Genomic DNA, 21,089 nt, shown 5'->3' on the forward strand with positions numbered 1-21,089 from the left:
GGAGAAATCAAAATCTTCCACCTGTGCTGAAAGTGGCAAGCAGACTGACACGGCAGGAAAAAAAAACTGTGCTTGGAAAGATCAGCCTAAGTATGACCTCTGCAGCAGCTGCTTCTGCTGAGGTCTCTGACAGGCTGCTCAGTCTTTCAGCAAGTACTAGAAATGAAGGAGAAGAGTGTCTTATAATGATAGGTAGAAAGTTGGAAGAGTTTGGCTGTCAGAACCATGCAGCCGAGTTGGCCAAGCCAAGCTGTGTGAGAGGGAGTTCTTGAGCACAGATATAGGGAGTTCCTTGATTTTCAGCTACAAATGCCAGACCTGAGATTCACACCACGTTATAACTAATGCGGCAGTCTTTGTTTTGAGCTCCTGTTTATGTGCTCTATTTAAAGAATAATAGGGTTTATCCTTGGTCAAAGGTCTGCTTAAACCTGAAAGCAGCATCCTTGGAGATATTTAGGTACCACTCCTCTGTGTTTTGTGCAGTTGTCATATTCTTTTCCAGTTTCAGGATCTGTCAGAGCTCCCTGGCTTTAAAATAAATTTGCTCATGAGCAGGTTGCAACACAGTATAACCCCCCCAAAAAAGATAGCAAGATGTATTTCAAAATTAATTTTCTTAAATCCTCGGTGACTTATATTTTTTTGGCAGTCTGATATCTTGGATGATTATGTAAAGCTTATTTTAAACCAGAGCATGCACAAATACTGTGATTTGAGAGCACGTGGAGGTAGCTGCACTAACACCTGCTTGCTCTAAAAGAAGGTCTGTAGAGGCTGATGTTACTGTCACAATTTTTTTTTCTGGCCTGGGATTTCTGGTGGGCTGTCAGAATTCTTTCCCCCCACCCTGCCCTGAAAAGGGTTGGAGGTGAGTTTGGAGCTGGATTCAGGAATCGAGTGCAGTAGCAGCTCTCCTCCACAAAAGCAGAAGGTAGGAAATCAGCACAGCAGAGAACTGCAGGAGTCTTCCTTCCCTTAATGAAGTGCAAACCATTATCCACTGAAAGAACAGCTTTAAATACAGCTAAATATTGAATAAATTATTTTGAAACGCTTTACTGTAAATAATAAGAAAATGTGCCCATATTCATCTGGCACTTTTTAATTGCAATTAATGATCTTTTTTGCTTACTCACTTAGGCAATTTGCTTGTCTTTATCCATTCTTGCTTTACATCTGGGAAAATAATAACTTGAATGACTTTGTTTCAAAATCTATTTCTAAATTAATAGTTCTGTTGATTTAATATTAATTTCATATTGGCTCTTCTCTGAATCATTGCTACTTTTAAAATGGAGCACTCTGTAGTTAGTGCTTTTCTTAAGAGAGATTCGACTAGCACTCTGTCATGATGCTGGCAAGCCTGCAGCCTCCACTTCTCATTTCACATGTCTGTCAGGGGTTTAAAATACTGTATTTCCAGAAGGTAACACTGAATGTTTCAGCTTGACCTGAGCAGCTTGCCCTGGGTCAAATTTTAGACTAGCATGTTGCATGCTACTAAGAACTCATAACCTAAATTTTAGGAGATGCTGTCTAGCCCTGTTGGAGTAGTGCATTTGTAACGAAGCACTACAACTCCACTGATGAGCAGACAGCAAGAAAACACTGGCTGCTTGTTAAAATAATTGATAGATACATGTGATGGCATTGCTGTAATTTTCTTTTCACACTTAATTAAATTAAATCAAATGCAAATTAAATGAAATTAAATGCAGGTAGAAACTGGCAAGCCAGTGCTTGCATGTACATTCTAGCTGGAGTCAGTAACTGAGGCTTTCAGGGTGCTGCTCAGACTGAGTGCTGCACATCTCTTCAGGTGTGTGGTAGGGCTGCTGTAAAATTAGAGCGGTGACTCTGGGCGAGGCCACACATCTGTCTAGCCCAACATCTAGTCCATGACTCCAGGTGGATTCCAGAGGAAGAGTGTGAACACAGCACACTTGCATCATACTTCTCCCACATATTCTCCAAGCTTCTGACAGTTTCCTGTGTGGTGGGTTTCCCCAAGGTGGGGGTTTCTGCCTGGTCAGTTAACCCTCCATGTACTTACTCAATTTCCTCTTGAACCCGACTCTTGGCATCCTTGATGTCCTTTAGCAAGGAATTCCCCACAGTTCCCTCCCCCCCCCCCCCAAAGAATAATTTTTCTCTTTGCTTTGAAAACTTTTCCTCTTGGCTGAATTTTGAGTGTCTGTTCTCGTATTGAGAAGGATGGTGAACAGTCAATCCCCATACATGTTCTTGGTGCTGACAGTGTTCTTGTCAACCTCTATTACATTCCTTTTGTAGCTTTCTCCGCTGCAGGCTTGAAGAGTATTGTGCTTTGTACTAAAAGCTAACACTTCTTACATGCTCTTGCCCATGGGTCGCTGTTTCTGATAGTCAGTTTTTTAAATCCTCAAAAATACTGCCTGGTGTGGTGTGAGCATATTGCTGTACTGGTGTCTCAAGCAGTAGGTGAGCATTACTCTGCTGGCCTGGGCATAACATGAGCTCAAACACAAGACAGCTCTAGAACAGAGAGAAAATTGACAAGCTAAACTCAAAGTGCCATCTTGGCAGTGTGGCCTTCCTTCTTGGTTTGCTCTACAGATCTGCTGCTCTCCCTCTTAGCAAACCTGTGAATTGAAGATGTGCCAGAGAGGGGTCATGGCTAGGTTGATTTATGACCTGGACTGTTGCTGGTAGTAACCTATATTCAGATTTTGTACAAAGTCACAGAATATTCTGAGTTGGAAGGGACCCACAGATTTGATTCTCTTGAATAATCTTAGTAGCAAATATTTTCACCTCCTTTGATCCTTTTTTCAGTTTCTAAGTAAGCTGAGTGGCATATGAACATGGACTGGTGTCAGCCTTTCCTGGAACCTTGTGGGTGCAGTATCCTCCCCACTGTGAAAACTGACCATCTTCTGTTCCTTGCCTTCTTACCCTGAATACACCCTGAAAGTGGTGTATTTCCTCTGTATTTCCTGCAGCTCACATTTTTAAGAACCTTTGAGGGGTCTGCATGGCTGCTGCTCCATCAGTGATCTTTTAGAAAGGACCAGGTGTAAATGTGCTTGAAGTGCAGACCAGGGAGCTTGGATGTTTATGTTGGGATTTTTCCTTCTGGTGAATGGGGGGAAGCACCTGACTTTGGGACCAAGATGTTGTGACTGTACTCATACCTGGTGAGTGAACTTGTTCTGTTCTGCGTACCACAGTATGTAAGAGCAACAGAAATAACCACGAAAATAAAATCTAGGTCTAGGTGAAGTTTGGAAGAGTATTTCTGTGCTCTGTAATGAAATCTGGATTTGATTTTTGATGGTCTTGTGCCTCATACTTCATGAAGTAATATAAAAATTGAATAACTCTCAAATAAGTGACATGCAATTTGCTTTTTATTCCTAGAGAGCAAATCCAAAGGCCTCCAGTGGGTGATAGATACAACCATTGCATATCCCAAAGCTGAACCTATAGACATCCAAACTTGGATTCTTGGCTACCGACAACCAACAGTGACACATGTACATTACAGGTAGGAAATAAACCTGCTCCTCCTACACTGAACTTAAATACTCACAAATCAGTTGTATCAGTTCAGGATATGGGAAATCAGTAGCAGTGGGAGTGGGATTTTTGTGTCTCACACAAGTGGGCAACTCATTTAAACATGATCTATTTTTTTTTTTAAAAAAGTTCAGTGACTATTCCTTATCTTAGGACAGACACTTAAATTTTGGATTAATGTCTTGTGGTTGAATAGAGTTGTGAGGAATATTTTTGAAGGCTAGCTAGGTCATCTTTTCCACCTTAATGTTAAGGTGTTGGTAAACCCAACTTGAATTTTTTTAATTTTGTTTTTTAGTAATGACAACAAATTAAAAATCACTGTTGTTAAATAAACAGATTTCCTAATAGATTATTATATCTAACTTTCTGACAAAGAAAAGCTTTTTCACTCAAAGAATACTTTAAGTAGTTGAGGAAAGCAACTGGAAAAAGCAGCTGGAAAGTGTTGCAACTCTCATTGACAGCTAGGATGGGAGACCATTAAAACTTTTCTCCTCAGCAGTTATTTGACTCGAGACCTAAACTGATGGAGAGAGAAGTTGCATTTTGCTTTTAGATTACAGTGAATGCAAGTCTGAAATCTCCAGGAGTATTGTAACACTTGTCCTAAACCAAATAAGTTGTTGCATTTTATCCCAGAATCACATTATTTTGTCTTACTCCCTTCTGATGATTTGGAGAGTTTTTAGACTTTTACAGAAAGCTTTCAAGTATGCCTGTGGATCCCCTGGGTGGCAGTTTAAGTTGGAATGACCTTCTCCAGCATCACTGCTGTGTCAGTGTTATGTGGTGCAGAGTACAGGCTGCTCACTGGAGCTCCTTTCCACAGCCATGTTTAAATCTGTCCTTACTTTTTATAGAAAGCTACCTTCCAAGTTTCCCTGAAGGTGAACATACTTACACCCTAATTTATATAAGATAGCATTGTATCTGTTGTGCTTTATTCAGGTCACCTTAGTACTCTCTCAGATCTCTGGCTTAATTGCAAGTTGAATGTATTTAGAATCCTACTAAAGAGTATTTCCAAAAATACTTTCTTTAAAAACAACAGCAGATTAACTTGAATTCATTTCCTGCTTCTGAATGTATATTCACACTTACTTTTGAGCACAAGCTTAAATATGATGTAACCTTTCTTGCACTGAACCACTTTAACCTGCTTAGACTGCTACAATTTCCCATGGCACAATGTGTAGCTGCTCGGGAGGGTGGTGGCCAGGAGCATTTCTGTTTGATCCTGCTAAGTTCTCCACTTGATGCCTTCAGCGGGAGCACCCCATTTCCCCTGTCCTGCCAGGAGTGGATGAGTGGTCCCCCAGTGATGCTCTATGATTTTTCAGAGTTTGCTCATATCCTGCCTTAGCTGCCCCCAGCTGTTCCTCAGTAGTTCTTAATTTTGATAACAATTGGGTATTGACTACTCCTTGCCCTTAACAGTGTAGGCAGGGATTAAATCAGTGACTGAGGTCTGAAAAGGCCTGTGTGGTGTTGAGGCCTGAGATGTCCCTTGTAAAGGTTGTGCTAAAGTTGTTAAAGAGGTATAAAAAAGTTCTTTGAAACAAGCTCAGTTAGCAAAGGAAAACCCAAGATAAAGTAAACTTTGTCTTTAAAAATATGGAAATTGTCAGAGGTGTGTTTCTATTTTCCTGCATTTGACATGGATATCCTTTGAAATTTTCTTTAAATGTACATCAAGTCTGTCTGCATAGGTATTATACTCCACTTTTCCTGCATTTATTGCAATAAAATTTTGCTCATTTTTTTGTAATTTGGAATGTCTTGGGAGATTACATTTGAAATAAATTTTAAGGGTAATTTTTGAATAACTGGGAAGAGAGCACAATAGCTTCTCATGTAATTTCTTTTAACTGAGTTAACAGGGGGAAAAAGCAGCACCCTTTGAAAAAAGCAAAGAATAGTTTTGTCCAGATGCCATCTCTGCTATATGAAAGAAGAGTCAGGATTTAAACATGCTTATTCCCTTTTAGAGTAGTCCACAGCAAGGTACTGATGTATGACAGCAGTGGGGAAGAAAGGAACATTTTCTGTGCCACTCAAACTGGAGCAGAAGAGACTGCAGAGCTGCTTTTGTTGTGGTGGCTCACTCAGTCCCTTCTGCTGTGCCCTTTGATCACCACCTGTCTCTTTTTGCCTTACAGACTTTCTAATCTAGTGATTCCTTTTCTCATAGCCTGGGCCTTTGCTGCAGGATTATTTCTTTTTCATTCTACTCAGGGAGCAACAGAAAAGTGTAGAGAGCACAGCAAGGAGCCTTATGTTACCATTTCTAGGTGCTTTTCTAGCTGATGGAAATGGCAGAGAAGGCTTGGTTTAATCCAGTAATCTTTTTTTTTGAAAGCTCAATTTTGGTAATGAGTTGAACCTTGCTTTTCAAGCCTCGATTTCAGTCCCAATGACACATTTCTCAGAAGTTCATAATTAGGCTAAGCTGTGGCCTGGTTTTCCTCTGGATGTCAAAAGAAACTTAAAATGAACAATTACCAAGTTTGAATCTAAAAACACAAGGTGTGAGAGCTTCACCCATCTATTGAATAACTTTTTGACCCTGACTGACTTGTCTCAGAACTTACTGGAAAGTGCTGCAATACTGGGTTTGCTCTCTGAAACAAAACACTCAAGGAAAATACCTAATGAACTTGCTCCAGGTCAAATGGCACTGGGATTTTAGTGGGAGATTTCAGTCCATCTGGTGCAAGGCATGTCAAACTAGAGGCCATCACTATGAGACCTGCCTTGTAATGAATCTGTTGGAAAGGTTTGTTTGCTCTTCTCAAATGGCTTAGTTTTATGCTTGGGTCATTGCGTGGTGTGTGCTGACCAGAAATGCAGCCTCACTGCACTTCCACTCAGCAGAAATAAGCTGAGTTGTTTGCTGTCCGTGTTTGGTGTCCAGTGAGGCCACGGACTGGCTGCAGTTCTCAGCTCCCACCATTTCTGTGCCAGGAGTCAGGTCTGCAGTTTATTTCTTTTCCTCTTGCACCAGGCACTTCATTAGTGTGATTGGCTTGGTGTTGCTCAGCCAGTCAAGTTTGTCCAGTAGTAATTTCTCAAATGCTGCAGTCCTGTGTGCAAAACCCGAGACTTACAAGTTGAAAACACCCTGGGTATGAAGCTGACTCGGTGCTTAGCATCCCTTCAGTCAGGAATGGTGTAGGGCTGGGTTTTTTGCCCTGGTTTTCCACGGGGTGATGCCCTTGGATGCCCACATCGCACGCTGGGGCTGTGTGACGGTGGCTGCGGTGCAGCAGCCCTGACGTCAGAGCCAGCCCGAGTCAGCTCTGACGCAGGGGTGGCTGTGTGTGAAGTGCCACACGGGCTGTTCCCAGCTCTGTCACCTTTCTTCTCCGTGCCAGCTTTTGTGCTGTGCTGCTGCTGCTGAAACAAGCCTTCAGCTGCTGAGGAAGTTCTATTTTTGTGTCTGCATTGATACAGATTTATTGAAATAAGCCAGGCTCCGAGCTATAAATAAGATGAAATGCATTGTGGTTGCTGGATGAGTGTTGCAGAAGGGCATCCCATTTGGCAGTGTATTTTAATGCACTTTTTTACGCAAGTAACTTATTTTTGGTCATGCCTGACATCTACCAACAGCCTCCACTGTCCTGGATTTATTTAGAGCCATTGAAGCAGCAAATAATATCATGACTTACATGGAGTAGCAAGTAATACAGAACTTCAGTTCAGGGTAGGACAGGTGATAAAAGGCAATTAGTACTTAAAGTGGTAGCTGTGAACTTCAGAATTTAAATACAGAATCAGAGGTAGTTTCTCCAATAAGGACCAGTTACAAGAAATGAAATGTTTCTAAATATGCCTTATTTCTGAAAATTCTTTGGTGTCTTCTCAGAAACGGCCTATCAGTAGCTAATTCCCCACAATTTCTCACATATGCCAACATGTCTTTGGCAGTTACATCTCCTGTTTTTAACAATCCTTTCTTCTTTCCTGGACTGTCATTTATTCTAATATATTCTGGTTTGGGACATGGACACAAATCTGTGCAGTGGTTTAAGAAGTTGCTGTCCCTCAGTCAGGTACCTGGAGTGTCCCGCAGCTGTTGTCACCTTGCAGCTGCCAGTAGGTGCCTCCAGCTGGAGGATAATGCTTCATTACTGAAAAAAGACTCTTTCACAGATTCACTCTGGAATGTGTCTTTATTTCCACCACCACTTCTAACTTCCCAGGGTGCAGCCTGTGCTGTGACTACTTTTACCCCTTTCCCACTTTCCCCAGTGACAGAAGAGCAGCTGTTCCCATGATGAGAAGCAAAAAAAAGGTATTTCCATTCTCCTTGAATTTTCTGGTCAAGTTCTTATCCAGTCCTATTAAATTCCTTGTTTGCCACACCAGGAACAAAGATGCTCTTATTTTTAATGCAGTGTGAGGTTAGTTTTGCCCAAAAGCTAGAAAGATGCAAGTGCCCAAGAAACTCCAGGAGCTTCAGATGTTACGTGTTGACCTTATTCTTCACCTTGGCAGTTCTGTTTGATGATATTTTATTTTCCTGAGGAGATCAGCAAACTGTTTGCTTCTAATGGTATTCCTCATGCTGCAGACCCAACGTGGGGTAGAGCCAAGGTGATGCTCGTGCCCTGACCACATGGACACCTGTTCACATATCTCATTGAAATAAGGAGCTGTTTCCTGCATCTTTTAACACTGGACCTGGCAGATGTCAGCGTCCAGTGGCTGGGGATGACCCTGCTCCCATTGGGGCAGTGGCTCTCTGCCATTGTTTTGGATCTCCTGTGTGGGGAGTTTTGTAACAGTAGACTTGATCAATTACCTTCCTGAACCCAGTCTCCTTCAAGAGAGTGTTCTTGTAAAACACAGATGCCAGCTGAGCCATCTGATGGGCAGAGAACTGTGGCATTATCAGTATGTTTAGTTTAAATATGGGGGGGGTTAGCTTTGCCTTATTGAGTACAGAAAGGGCTTCTTTCCAGAGTTTGAGGATTTTTTAAAAAAATACTTAATCTCTAATTTAGATCAGTCATTAGTAAGAATGTTCTGCTGGTAAAAATAACTCAGGATAATCTAAAAATACATTTGAAAATGCTTCCAAATACACTAGCACTTATCATTGCTAAGTTGGGGCAGCCAGTGTAGCATTATTGGAAAACCAGTTGTTTTTCACTCTGTTCGTATTCATTCAAACTGGGTGTAGCAGTGATTGCTTCCCAGACTTCTAAGCAGCAGTTTATATCCAGAGATTGAAGCATTCTGGCAGTGTTATTGATTCACACAAGAGCTGGATGGGTTCAAGCAGGGAAGTGGTGTGCAGCATTCCATTAGTCTCTCAGAGTGCTGGTATCACCTGTGCCACTTTGCTGCTCCATTAAAGCACCAGCTCGAAAATTGTTCCTAACAGGTATCTTGCAAGATCCTGTGATGTTTTCAGACTTTTTGTTTCTTGGCAAAACAAAGTTGTTACCCATTAGGTCAGGGAGAGGTGAAGGCAGAGATGAAGAGTATCTTAGACTTCACAATGGAGACTGCATGTGAAGCCGGGTAACCCTACACTTCTGTCCTGAGGCAACACACGTTCTCGTAGTTCTGAAACCTCTTAAAACCTGCGTAAGCAAGCATCTGTCCTTCAAAAATACTCTGTGAAACACAATATTCAGTTGCTGAGCCTTTTATCTCTTCACAGCAGATAGGTAGAAGAGAGTAAAAATAGTGCTTGGCATCTTGGTTGTGTTTGGGGACACAGAGTAAGTCTTTCTTAGTGTTCTACCCTCAACAAAATGGTCCTTGCTCTGTGGGTGTGTTTTTTACTTGCTGCTACGTGGTTTTATTTTTACCTGCTGTACAGCATCTGGGCTTCAAGATAAAGTAGTTTTTTATTGTTTGTTCTTAATATGCAGACTGAAAACTTGAGCAGCTTACTGAAGCACCATTTCATAACATTTGTCTTTGGCCAAAGACTCTTCATCCAGCTGCTTTATCTGAGATAACAGTTGCTAATTTCTGGTTACCAAGACTGGCTTTACTGGAGCATAGAGAACTCCACAGTGTGAGGAAGACGTAGGTAGAATTACTTCAAGGGCTGCAGAGATAGCTGAGTTCATGTTGATACCATAGTTTGTAAATAAAGTTGCTCATCTCCTTATGTTGAGGTTGTCTCTGTATGCCAAAGCACTGTGATTTGTAATTCATTCCTTAGAGCAATACTTTGCTGTTTGACTCCCCCACTTACAGCTTATTTTTCCATGCATCAAACTGAAAGGAAGAAGGACAAATGACTTGGCAACAAAGCAGGCAGAGATTTTGAAAACTGTAACAGCAACAAAAGCATTCTTCAGAAGTGCCTTATTTTCTTATTCTGACATTCCCATATCTGTCCAGAGACTGCCCAGGTGATTGTGGTGTTGCTTCCAATTTCTTGCAGTATTATCATTTAAGACTATTGAGAATGAAATGAAAATCCACTAATGAAAATAGAAGCATGATGTAGATGAGAGGCTAAGTGGGAGCTCACCTGGAAAGAGAAACCTACAGTAAAGGCCTTGCATTTCAGAGTGGGAATTTTTCAGGTTAGCCTGATACACAAATCTCTTCTGCATTGGCCTCCCAGTACAACACAGTGGATATTTAAGTTCTTGTATACATCAAAAGGCACTGAGGGTCTGCTGAGGAGGTTTCACAGCTACTGTAAGATTGGAAGTTCTACTTTGAAAAAAAACCCAGTGAGGTATGGTGGGTTATTTGAGGGTTTCAGGCTGTGTGTACCACAGTGAATACTGCCCTTGTTATGTTTATCTAAGCAGACCTAATATTCAGCGTCCAAGTACCAAAGCACTGGCAATTCTTCCATGGGTGTTTTTAAGACAGAGCAGCAATATTTGACTACAGGGTCAGTTTTCAGTGTAAAACCTGCCTTGGAAATTTCAGAGAAAGCTGCCAGCATCCTTTGAAAAGCACAGAGAGCTTGTTTTCTGGGATGTGGGAGAGCTCTTGGTGCTTAGTGATGTCATTATGTGGCTTCTGCCTGCTGAATTGTTTCTTCAAAGCTGTGGATGAACTTTCTTATTTTTTAATTTCTTTCCTTCTTCCTTGGTTTGTATTTTTTGGGGGGGTAGTAATCTTAGTGTGGGAGCATTCTATTAAAAAAAACCCCAGCAACTTGGTAGCTTTTATCAAAAGCTGTAGTACAGCATTTGATGGAGACTGATGCTGGTGTCTTCTGTGTGCTTCTGGATGGGAACCTGGAGTTTTCCACTTCTGTATCTTTAATGCCTCTGTGATCTCTGAGTTGGAGAGACTGCAAATCATGCAGTTAGATTTACACAAAAGTTCTGTTCTCTGTGTTTTGTGGTGGGCTGGGGCAGAAGAAGAGTTTTGTTCTCCACATGCAGATTACATTTGCTAGGTTTAATTTGTGTTTGTTTCTTTGATAGGATTTTTCCGGTGAAAGATGTACCTGCAGAGCCTGAAGCTCTTACAAACTGGCTGTATCAACGATTCATTGAAAAGGAGGATCTCCTGACACATTTCTATGAAACAGGTAGGATGATACCCAGCAAAGAGAACTGTGCTTTGCTAATGACTTCTCTTACAAGGATCTCAGAATGGTTTAAGGATGTGTAAGCATTCTTCACAGGCATACAGGAGATACAAGTATTATTATTATTATTATTATTATTATTATTATTATTACTGCTTCTTACGTGCCAAAAAAGTATGATTGAAGAATTATCTAGGAAAGGTAAGTTACCTAGGCAACGTCAGAATTAGGGTAGTGTTTGGAAGCTGTCAAACAGTAACACACAGTTTAGCTGTGAAAGGTGGCATTTCATGGAGTGGGATAATTTAGCAATGTGCAAAGATCCATGGTTGGAAGGATGATTGGAAGGATCTGTGAGAATTACATGGCATACAGTCTTTGGAGCTGTGATCTGTGCTGTCAGTGCTGGCCTCCTTGCTGCCAGGATCACTCCTGTCATCATACACTTCCCATGCTAATGGAGCAGAGGAATTGGAATAAACTTGGGGCATCAGTAACATCACTGAAGGGATACTGGCACACATGTGGTTTAAAATACCAGGTAAATACTTTGAAACTGTAGCTAGAGGGGTTTGCTCAGGGCTCTTTACTCCATACAGTTGATACTGAAGTATGTCACTTGCCCTTCAGTGGGAGGGAGAGTGGGGAACGGGATTTGGAAATGCGTGTTCAGCATACAGAATATAGGAATGCATCATAATAATGCAGAAAAACAAAGTCCAGAGAGGAAAAATTTGGGGTTTATTTTGATACAGAGTCAAGGAAGTTTATAAAATGTAGACTGAGTAGGAAAACTCCAGATGAAATAATAAACTTGTCTCTAAAGAAAAATATTCTCTTCATTAGCAAATCACAGTTGTTGATGGGGAGAGTGTTCGGTGTCTCAAATCAGCTGAGTTTAGTATTCCTGGGTGACTGTGTTAAAGATGCCTCTTTTGTGAGATGATTTATTGCAAAGGCTGCTTTAATTTAGCTTTGAGTGCTTAATTTATCAATCCAAGTGCTTAAAGAGATTAATAGAATTCTTTAACAACTCGGAGTTGTATTTTGTTTTATGAAATAACTGCTGTTACTCAGCCATCATTGATGGCAAAGTCACACCCTGCTATATAAATCACATCCAAATGCATATGTTGGACTTTATTAGACAAATAACTTTGTGAATATCTTTAAAAATACAAGTGTAGCAAATAGATTGTAAAGAAGTCTTGGGTTTGTGACATTATTTTATGCTATTGAAATAAGACATACCCAGAAAATCTAACTAGTCCAGAATTTCTGAGAGTATAATTAATATAATCAGATTTATTCATTAAAATGCACTTCCAAAATAGGGTAATCGGTATTAATTTGCCAGTGCAATCAGTATGAATTAATAAAGACATGTTTTAAATGTAAATGCTGTGACATAGGGCCTTATTAGGCATAAATTAGCATAATTCAAAGTTACTGCCATTTATACTTTTTTGAGAACTTGCTGGCATTGCTTTAGTTGGCCTACTGAAAAAGTGCTGCTACAGTTTTTGGAAACCCCTTGGAAAGGTGCTGAGGTTGAATGTGAGGGGAATCCCTGAGGCTGCTGAAGAGCCAGCTTTGTACTGACCTGGTACATGGTCACAAGTGGGTGTGGTTTTAAGACTTAGAGCTGTTTCAATTGTTATTATTAATCTTTTATTGTTATCATTATCATCATTATATTATTTTACAATTCACACTGCCTAGGAACTTCTCTTATTAAAGCTTACTTCATAAAGCTGGAGTGACATTTAATGCTCCATGAAACTTGAAAAGTTTGCATTGACAGTATAGTTGGTAAGGATACATTCTCTTGGCATATTTTTATTTGGGAAGAGAAGGAAACAAAGCCTAAAGCACCTTTCTCAATTTTGCTATATTCTTAAGTGTTAAGAACTTAAATCACCTGGGGAAAACCTGTAATATTAGACCTCTGGAAATCAAACCAAAAAAAGTATGCCTAAAATTTCACATGAAACTATCCCATAATTTTTTACAGGTGCATTTTACACTTTCCATTTATAAAATTAAAACCATTTCGAGTTAATAGCTGTAGGTAACAGACTCCTGTTTAGGCAGCTAGTGAAAAATTTGTTCTTGATTTCCCTGAACTCTTCAGCAGGATGACCTTGAAGCCCACAGTAACACACGAGATTACATTTAGCAGGACAAAAACACTCAGGAACTAATTAAGGAAGAAAACCCAACCATAATCTAGGAGCAGTTGGAAGTGAGTGATTGCATCCTGAAGTCATCATGCTCCTCATTCCCTGTGCTCAGAAGCCAAGTGGTGTGAGTTGATGAAAAAAGTAGGGAATGGCATCCCCAGTGCTATGGAAACACTTTGTTGTAGCAGGTCTGAAACCTCATCTGGAAATCCAGTGTACAGGTCCATCATCCATGTCAAGAAACACAAATTGAACTGGGAAGAGGGACAGGTAACGGGAGCTGAGATTAAGGGGAAGGTAGAGTCATTTCTGTGAAGGTCAGCTAAAAGTACTTGGCTTGTCTCAGCTGGGAAAGGGAAGGGTCAAAGATGGCTTGGGAGGGGGGGGAAGACCCAGCTCTCTGTATCTACCAGGGAACAAGGAAAGGTATTTAAACCAGAGGTCAGTGGTTGTACAGAAAAACAAATGGGCCATGGAAGAACAAATCCAGCGTAGAGGGAACAGATAGAAGCTTAGCTGTGAGTTACTGGGGAATAAAGATGTGACAAATCTGCCCAAGTGTGAAATACCTATCAGGGAGAGGTGGATGGGGCTCATCAAGGGGGTTTTTAGGCTTTTTCTTTGTTTGCTTTGGTGTTCCTTTTTTTTTTTTTTTTTTTAATTAAGAGCATGGAGCATTCATGCAGGAAGAAAAGCTTTGTCTTAAATGCTTGATTGCAGTTCCTCCAGTGATTGCAAATGTGAAGCACAGAGATAAGCTGCTGATGGTATCTAATTGCCCAAATTGTGTGGTTCCTAAGATTAAAAATTGACACTGCTGCATCTTTACTCTTTGAATGATTAATTTCATGTTCTTCTGAGAGAAGTTGAGACTCCATAATGCTGCAGCAAGTACATAATCTTTTCTGGTATATTCAGAGTTTTATTTCCCATGTTCAGGATTAATAATAACCAAAGTGCTTCGTGTCATCAAGGCTTTATGCATCTCAGTGAAATGTAACACAAATGATTTAATATGCTGATGTAAATATATGCAAATAGTTTGCTTATGATCATAAAGCTCAGATGTATTCAGGCACATATAATTTAGTGTTGCAAGTCAGAAAAAGTCAAAGTATGGAAAAACCAAATTTTACTGTCAGCTGAATCTCTTTCAGTCTTTCCCATCGAAGCAAGGATTTCAGTAAAGAATTTCTGGAAAACTCCACGGCAAATTACAGTGTTTCCTTAGTATGACTGAGTGTTCAAACAATATGTGGAAGCTGTTCTTTTAAAGAAGTGTATGTGTGTATTTACCTTTTCAAGAGGAATCTCAAGAATGTGTGTGTGTTGCTTCTTCACAGTACACAATATCAGCACCAAACAGCTGTAAATTTTAATATGGAATCCATTCAATTTGATCATGGAGATACTAATAAAACTTCAGAAATAACACAAAACTTAGTTGACAGTTGGATCTCTCTGCAAAGGTTGAGTACAGTGATAGCAGCTTCTAAGGAATGCTTTCAGACTTATACTTAAAGCTTATAAGGCAATTAAAATTGTTCTTAGTAATGAAGATACGGGGTCGTGTTTTGTTTTGAGGTATTTTATTTTCTTGAAGGTGTCTGGTAATGCTGGAGAGTCTTTCGTAAGTTTGACAGCATAATAGAGCAGTGCCCAATTAATTGTGTGTGGGCACCATTGGTGGGACAAGCAGTGGTGGTAAAGAATCATGCAGTAAGGCTGTCATTCCTGTGCAAAGCATTCAGTGTCTTTTCTTTTCTCTTGTAGGAGCTTTTCCACCGCCCCAGGGTCAGACAAAGGCGATTTCTCGGGAGATGACCCTCAGTAACCTGTGGCTGGTTGCCATACAATCATTTGCATTTTTGTCAGGAGGGATGTGGTACTGCCTCTTTCAGTATTTGTACCATTGCCTATTTTAAAAGCGGAATGGGACCTGAGGACACAATGGGAATCCAGGCTCTTGCAAATGAGTATCATGTTGTATGTGCAAATGTGAATATTCAAGAGTAAAGGAAAATACTGGATGGACTTTTACCTCTCTTTGGGGGAATTTTAAACTCCACTAAAAGTGAAGATCAGTAACATAGTGACCTGATGATGTATTATTTTAAGAATTGTCTGTATTTTTAAAAATGTATACTCTCACCCACACTTAAGCAAATTCAGCATTTGGACAAAAGGTGCAATTGTACAACCACCGTAGAAGAATGTCTGTGACAAGAAAGCTTTGTCACCACAAGTATTTCTTGGCATTGTAGTTAGAGCTCAGAAAATTCAGCAACTTGTCTCTTCAGTAGTGTGTACAGCATTGGTGTGGTAGAGATTCCTCATTTGCACAACGTGTACTTTATTGCAGCTCATTGTGCTGGAGTCAGAGATCCTCGACAGAGCTGGTGGAGGTGTCTTTGTGGCTACGCAGTCAGCAGCTGTTGTACCAGACACATTGATCTAAACCAAACACCCAAATAAGATCCAGTGTCAGGTCTGTCCTGTGAGGAGCTGGTCCTCAAAAAGCATTGCAGCATCACAGTGTGATTAAAAGCTGTCCACATGGGATGAATCAGCCCATCCCTGCTGTGGTCTTGCCATCAGCTCTCCGAGTTCTGTGTGCTACCAGCATCTCGTGTTATAGGGAAACTTGGAAATTACAAAGTCACTCGGTTAAAGTCCCTTTTTGTTCAGAATACAGCTCAACCCTCATCATCAGTTTCAAAAATGCACTTTTAAAGGTGAAAAAACAGTGAAGGAAAGACATAAAACTTAGGGAACAGAGGGAAGCTTTGTCACGCATTGGAGGGCACAGCAATTCTAGCTGTTTCTGAAGGTCTGCTGGTGCTGCTGGTGATTTTTAGCCACCTTTGTATTTTGTATACTGCAGTCCAACCAAGGTGACCTTGGAGTGGTTTATAGAGGCCTTTTTCTCCCCGCTAGTTGCAACAGTGCTAAATATACTTGTGGGAGAGTTTAAATAATTCAATGCCAACCATCTTAATGTTTTGCTAAAGAGTAATAGAAGAAAAACTAGTTTCGTAAAAAGAAAAAATAGTTGCAATTGCTATCATAAATCTGTAGGAAGATACTACTGAAAAAGTAAGTATGGTAAATATTCTGAATAACTACATGGAGGGCAGTATTAATTAGCTCACCACTAAAATCCTACTGCTAGAATCTTACTGGAAGAAGGATGGGTAGAACTGAAGGGCAGATGGGAACAGAAGACACTTTCAGATGTGTAGTGCAGGATCCTTTTGAAAGGATGTCTGTGATGTACAGCCTTACTTCTGGCAGGTCTGGTTGGCATTGTGTTTATGTGATTATGCACAGATTTGTGAGAACTGTTCCTAAAATAAAACTAATCTCTCTAAATACAGGCAGGGTAGCCAGAACTTCAGATGTTGGCATACTGCCTTTGACAGAGTAATTTTGTTGAGAACAAAGTAAGCCCTCAGTAGTTTTGGCTCTGAGCTAGCAATATTGATTCCCCTTCTGTCTCCCTCTGCTGCTACATGAATCACAGGAGGTGGTGTGCAGAATACAAAACCTTGCCAGTGTTCCCGTTCGGGGGTGGGGGGGCAAAGAGCATACCAAAACATGAGGCAGTGCCAATTTCCATGGTTTTGTGGAAAAATACCTTGTCAAATATGCCATCCCTGCCCTCCCACATGCAGCAGTGGTTGCTCTGTGGGGATGGATGCAAAATGACACACCACAGTAAGGTCCCCTGAAGTGTGTGTTCCCTCCCTGACTCCACAAAACCACTGCAGGCTGGAGGCAAAGGACAGTGGTTGCCAATAGCTTTGTGTTTTAGGCAAGATGCTGTTCATAAATACCATCTCTGCACCCGAATCCTGGTGTAACCATTAAAAAGAGGTAGGTATGCCCTGATAGGGAGGGAGTCTTGGGAGTATTTGTTGTTTCACATTGCTCTTGCTAAAGTTCAGCTGATGGAATGAATGTATTTAATCTGTCATTGTACAGGGGGGTGTTGGGGCAGCCCAGCACTGTTATGTGTAAGTGGTTATTTCTGCTGCCCATGGGTCTGACTCTAAAGACTGCAAAAGGCAGGTGGCAAGCTACTCACTGCTGTCCTCCCCCACGTAGTTTGATCAGAACCACAGAGATGCCCAGAGTACAGCTCATTTTATTTTGAGCTAGGACAGACTGGAGTGATGCAAAAAGGGAAGTTTATATAAGCAGATTGCACAGCAGTTACTCACATCAGGAGATTGTTCTTTATAGACCCTGTGAACTCCATGTAAGAGCATCTTGTTTTTTCAAATGCAGTATTTTTATTTTCTTTCCCCAGTGGGTTGCAGTCAACAGCGAGTGTTCACGTGCTGCCTCAAGAAACTAGCACTGCGCAGTAATGTTTCAGACAAGCGTTTGATTGATCTGGTCCTGTTCATTTTCACTTTGTTCCTCTGTAGTTCTTATTCTTGCGAGATGTTTGTTTCCAAGCGCTGGTTGTTGTTTCAGTAGGGTGAGGAAATGGTGTCAGGTGGCAGGCTTCCCCTCCTGCCTGTGCTGGAAAATGTGAAAAGCACCTGACACCGCGGCTCCTTATGGCCGAGTTGCTGTGGGTGACACCAGAACGAAACCATTGGAAAGCAGCTCTGAAGGACCCTCCCAGCATCATCCTGGATGCTGCTTCATGAAAGACAATAAGTGAGAGAAAAGTTTTGCTATGAAGGGAAAAACGTACAATGGATACAGTATGTAGGAAATTCTGTGCTAAAAATACCGTGCTGCTCCAGACTGGAGCTTAGCAGGCGAGTCTGTAAAACATGAATTCCTGTCGGTTGCAGTTCAGTTCTACCTTCTGGCAGTTGGCTGCAGTTCTGGATGTAGTGGGCATTTTGCTTTGCTATCTATGGGTTGCCTTCTCTGGGGAGTTCAAAATGTATTTTGATAGTAATGTTAATGAACCATACAGTTGATCACAAATTAATATAACACTGAATTTATATTAGGGGAAAAATAATGGAAAAATGTGTAAAATGATCAAAAATGAAAACCCCACAGAAAAAATTCTAACTGAAAGCTGTTGCACGCAGAAGTGAGAACAGAGCAATTTGTGTGCATTGCGAATAATAAGGATGGTTCTCTGCCAGGGTTGCCCACAAAACATCTCCACATTTCTGTGTTTAATTGTTCATAAAGAAGTTGTTAGAGTTGAAGTTGTGTCAGTCCTCACGGTTTAGTTTTGTTGCTCTGTGAATCCCATGATGTGAAGAGCACCTGCCCATCCATGCCGAGCAGTTTCTTCAGTGCCCTGGGGTGAGTGTGCCTTCATTTCGGTCTCACTTGGGTTCCACGCGTGGTTCTGTTAAGTCTTGCAACCATGGTGTCTCTTTTTCTTCTTTTTTTTTTTCCTTTTTTTTTTTTTTAAGTTGCTCTCACCAGATGTTGAAAAGTGAATTTTCAGTTTACCTTGCTTTCCTGGACAACTAAAAGCTTCCCTCTCCCTCCTCCCCCAGCGTCACAAATAAGGTGCATCTTCTTGCAGTAAAAATAAAGCGATCACTGTGGTACTGTTCATTGTTCACTTGGTTTGCAGATGGTGTAACTTTTTGTTGTGTGACACTGCCATAAAGTGCTGATAACTTTTCTCACCTGTTTGTACAAGATAATAACAAATACCGATCACTGTGTGTGACAGGATTCAACTGCTCCGCTTTGCCTTGACATAAATTTTGGGACCAAAGGTACTTAAAACTGGGATTTCCAAATCACAAGCCCAGGGTTGGATGCATTCTCTTGACAGTCAGCTGGAGATTCTGTGGTGATCTGATACAATCACACAAAATAATTATACATCTGGGATTCTGTATTTTTTTGGAAATAATGGAGCCATATGAAATAAAGGGTTATTTTGCAAAATTGCATATTTGATAGTTTTTACACTTCTTTTAAAAAATACAGAGCAACAATGGGAAGAGCAAAATGGAAACCATACTCTGGTTTAAAATGTCTGCATACATTAGAAATGCTTCTGAGCAGCTCTGCTTTTTCTGTAAGAACTGTAAGCTGCCTGGCCATGATAGAAGTCATTGAAAGGATTCTATGCATTTTAAAGTTAGACCTTTTACTTCATCATGAGATAATGACATAATTATTCACTGAACAACTGTCCTATTAAAATGAGTGAGTTCCTTAAAATTACTCCACCATGATGCTCATATTGTATGATGAACAGGCTTTTTTTTATACCAGTTATCTTCACCTTAATTGTCTCCTTCCCTTCTCTGTTACCTGCATTTTTGTTTTGTGTGATAAAATGGATGTGGAAGCCTGGAGTGACTGTCAGTGGTTTTGCGAAGGGCTGGTCATGTTTGGAATTATTTTGCTGAATTTACTTCATTGGGGTTTTTTATAAAATCTTTCCAGTAGCCAAGATGTTTTTCAGAAATGTAGACAGATACCAGAAGCAGCATTTCTCTTTTCCCTGGGCTTTTTTTTTCCCTGTGGCAAAAATGGAGTTGATTTTTTTTCCAAGACTTGTTTCATGTGATTCTGATCCTTAATAGATGAGAAGATTTTCTTTGATGGTTGTATTTATTGTGCTTATAACTAATGGATACACAACCTTTACTGTGCTTACCATAAACACAACAAATAGTAAAATAACACTTTGGTTCACTGTCCAGCTGCAGTGTTAATTTGTGATAGATTGTTTATTAGGAAGGACAGAGAGACAAATGTTTCAGTGCCAGAAGTGGTAAGGGGAGGAGTGGAGCAGTAGGGGGGAGAGGGGACAGCATCTTCTGCAGCCCTCACTTGCTCCAGCACCCGCTGGAAGCTGTGCCGTTGCCTGGGCTGCAGAGTTTCTCTGCAAGTCACTGTAGCAATGAGTCTCCTTAAAGTTTCTGAGAGCATAGAGTGTGCCAAGAGCAGAACCTGAGCCCCCTTGACCCTGGTTTGCCTCCTAGAAGGACGTGACTCCAGCCTTGTTGGGAGCAAGGCTATCGTCGGTGTGACACCGCACAGTTTTAACGAGGGATCTGTTTTTAAGCAACTGCAGCTGGGCAGAGCAGCACCAGGTGGGACAGCCCCGCTCACTCTGCAGCCCTGGCAGCTCTCACTGGCGATGGCTCTTGGCTCCTGTCACCTCTCGTGTTCACTGCTGGGGCCCAGCTCTGCAACTCTGACGAAGGGAAAAGGAACAACTTGGAGCATCACGAGACATCTCGCACAATTTCCAAAGCAGCGCCATGGTTGTAGTGACGTCTACCTCTTTGTTTCCCTTCTGGGTTTTGTCTTGTTTTTCTGTGTGGTGTTTTTCTGTGAGGGGTGGGGGGAATTAGGGAGTGGGGGGGAAAACTTGAAATCTGAATATTAAGACACTGGTGGCGGATCCAGTGCTTAACCAGCCGTGTTGTCATATTGAAAAAGCCATTGTTTTTAATTCCTGCCTAGTATGAAATGTTTGTTTTAAAAAAAATCCTTCCTGCTGGAAAGAAAAATGTATTTTTAAAAAGAAAAAAACATCCCTCTTGGCTATGAGAATGTCAGCTGTATGAGTTGTGACCATATCATGACATGCTGATCAGATAAATAAATTTTTATCTCTCAGGACTGTACTGTATTTTTGCTGTTCTGGTAACTGTCAGCGTTTCTGAAAAGATGCTCTCCATTTTTAAATACCACTAATTTCAGCTGAAACAGCAAATAAAAAAGGTGTGTGAATGTCGTGTGCTTACTCTGGTTTACAAGAAACCATTTTTGTCTCTATTTAACAAAAAAAAAATTGTTCAAAAAAAGATATTAAAAAGCTACAGGTAAAAAACAAGGCACATGAGGGGGTCAGG

The 21,089-nt window shown here is 40.9% G+C and overlaps 1 protein-coding gene across 1 annotated transcript in view; it reads left to right on the forward strand.

Moving 5' to 3' along the window:
• LPGAT1 (lysophosphatidylglycerol acyltransferase 1) overlaps positions 1–20,853 on the forward strand; it is a 61,207-nt gene extending 40,354 nt beyond the window's left edge. The window contains exons 7-9 of the mRNA XM_082303089.1: positions 3,403–3,529; positions 10,986–11,092; positions 15,049–20,853. Coding sequence (XP_082159215.1) covers positions 3,403–3,529; positions 10,986–11,092; positions 15,049–15,200 — 386 coding nt within the window. The 3' untranslated portion in view covers positions 15,201–20,853. The remainder of the gene's footprint in view (positions 1–3,402; positions 3,530–10,985; positions 11,093–15,048) is intronic.
• Positions 20,854–21,089: the final 236 nt, after the last annotated feature.

The sequence above is a fragment of the Coloeus monedula genome, assembly GCF_965178545.1.
Source record: "Coloeus monedula genome assembly, chromosome: 2".
NCBI lineage: Eukaryota > Metazoa > Chordata > Aves > Passeriformes > Corvidae > Coloeus > Coloeus monedula.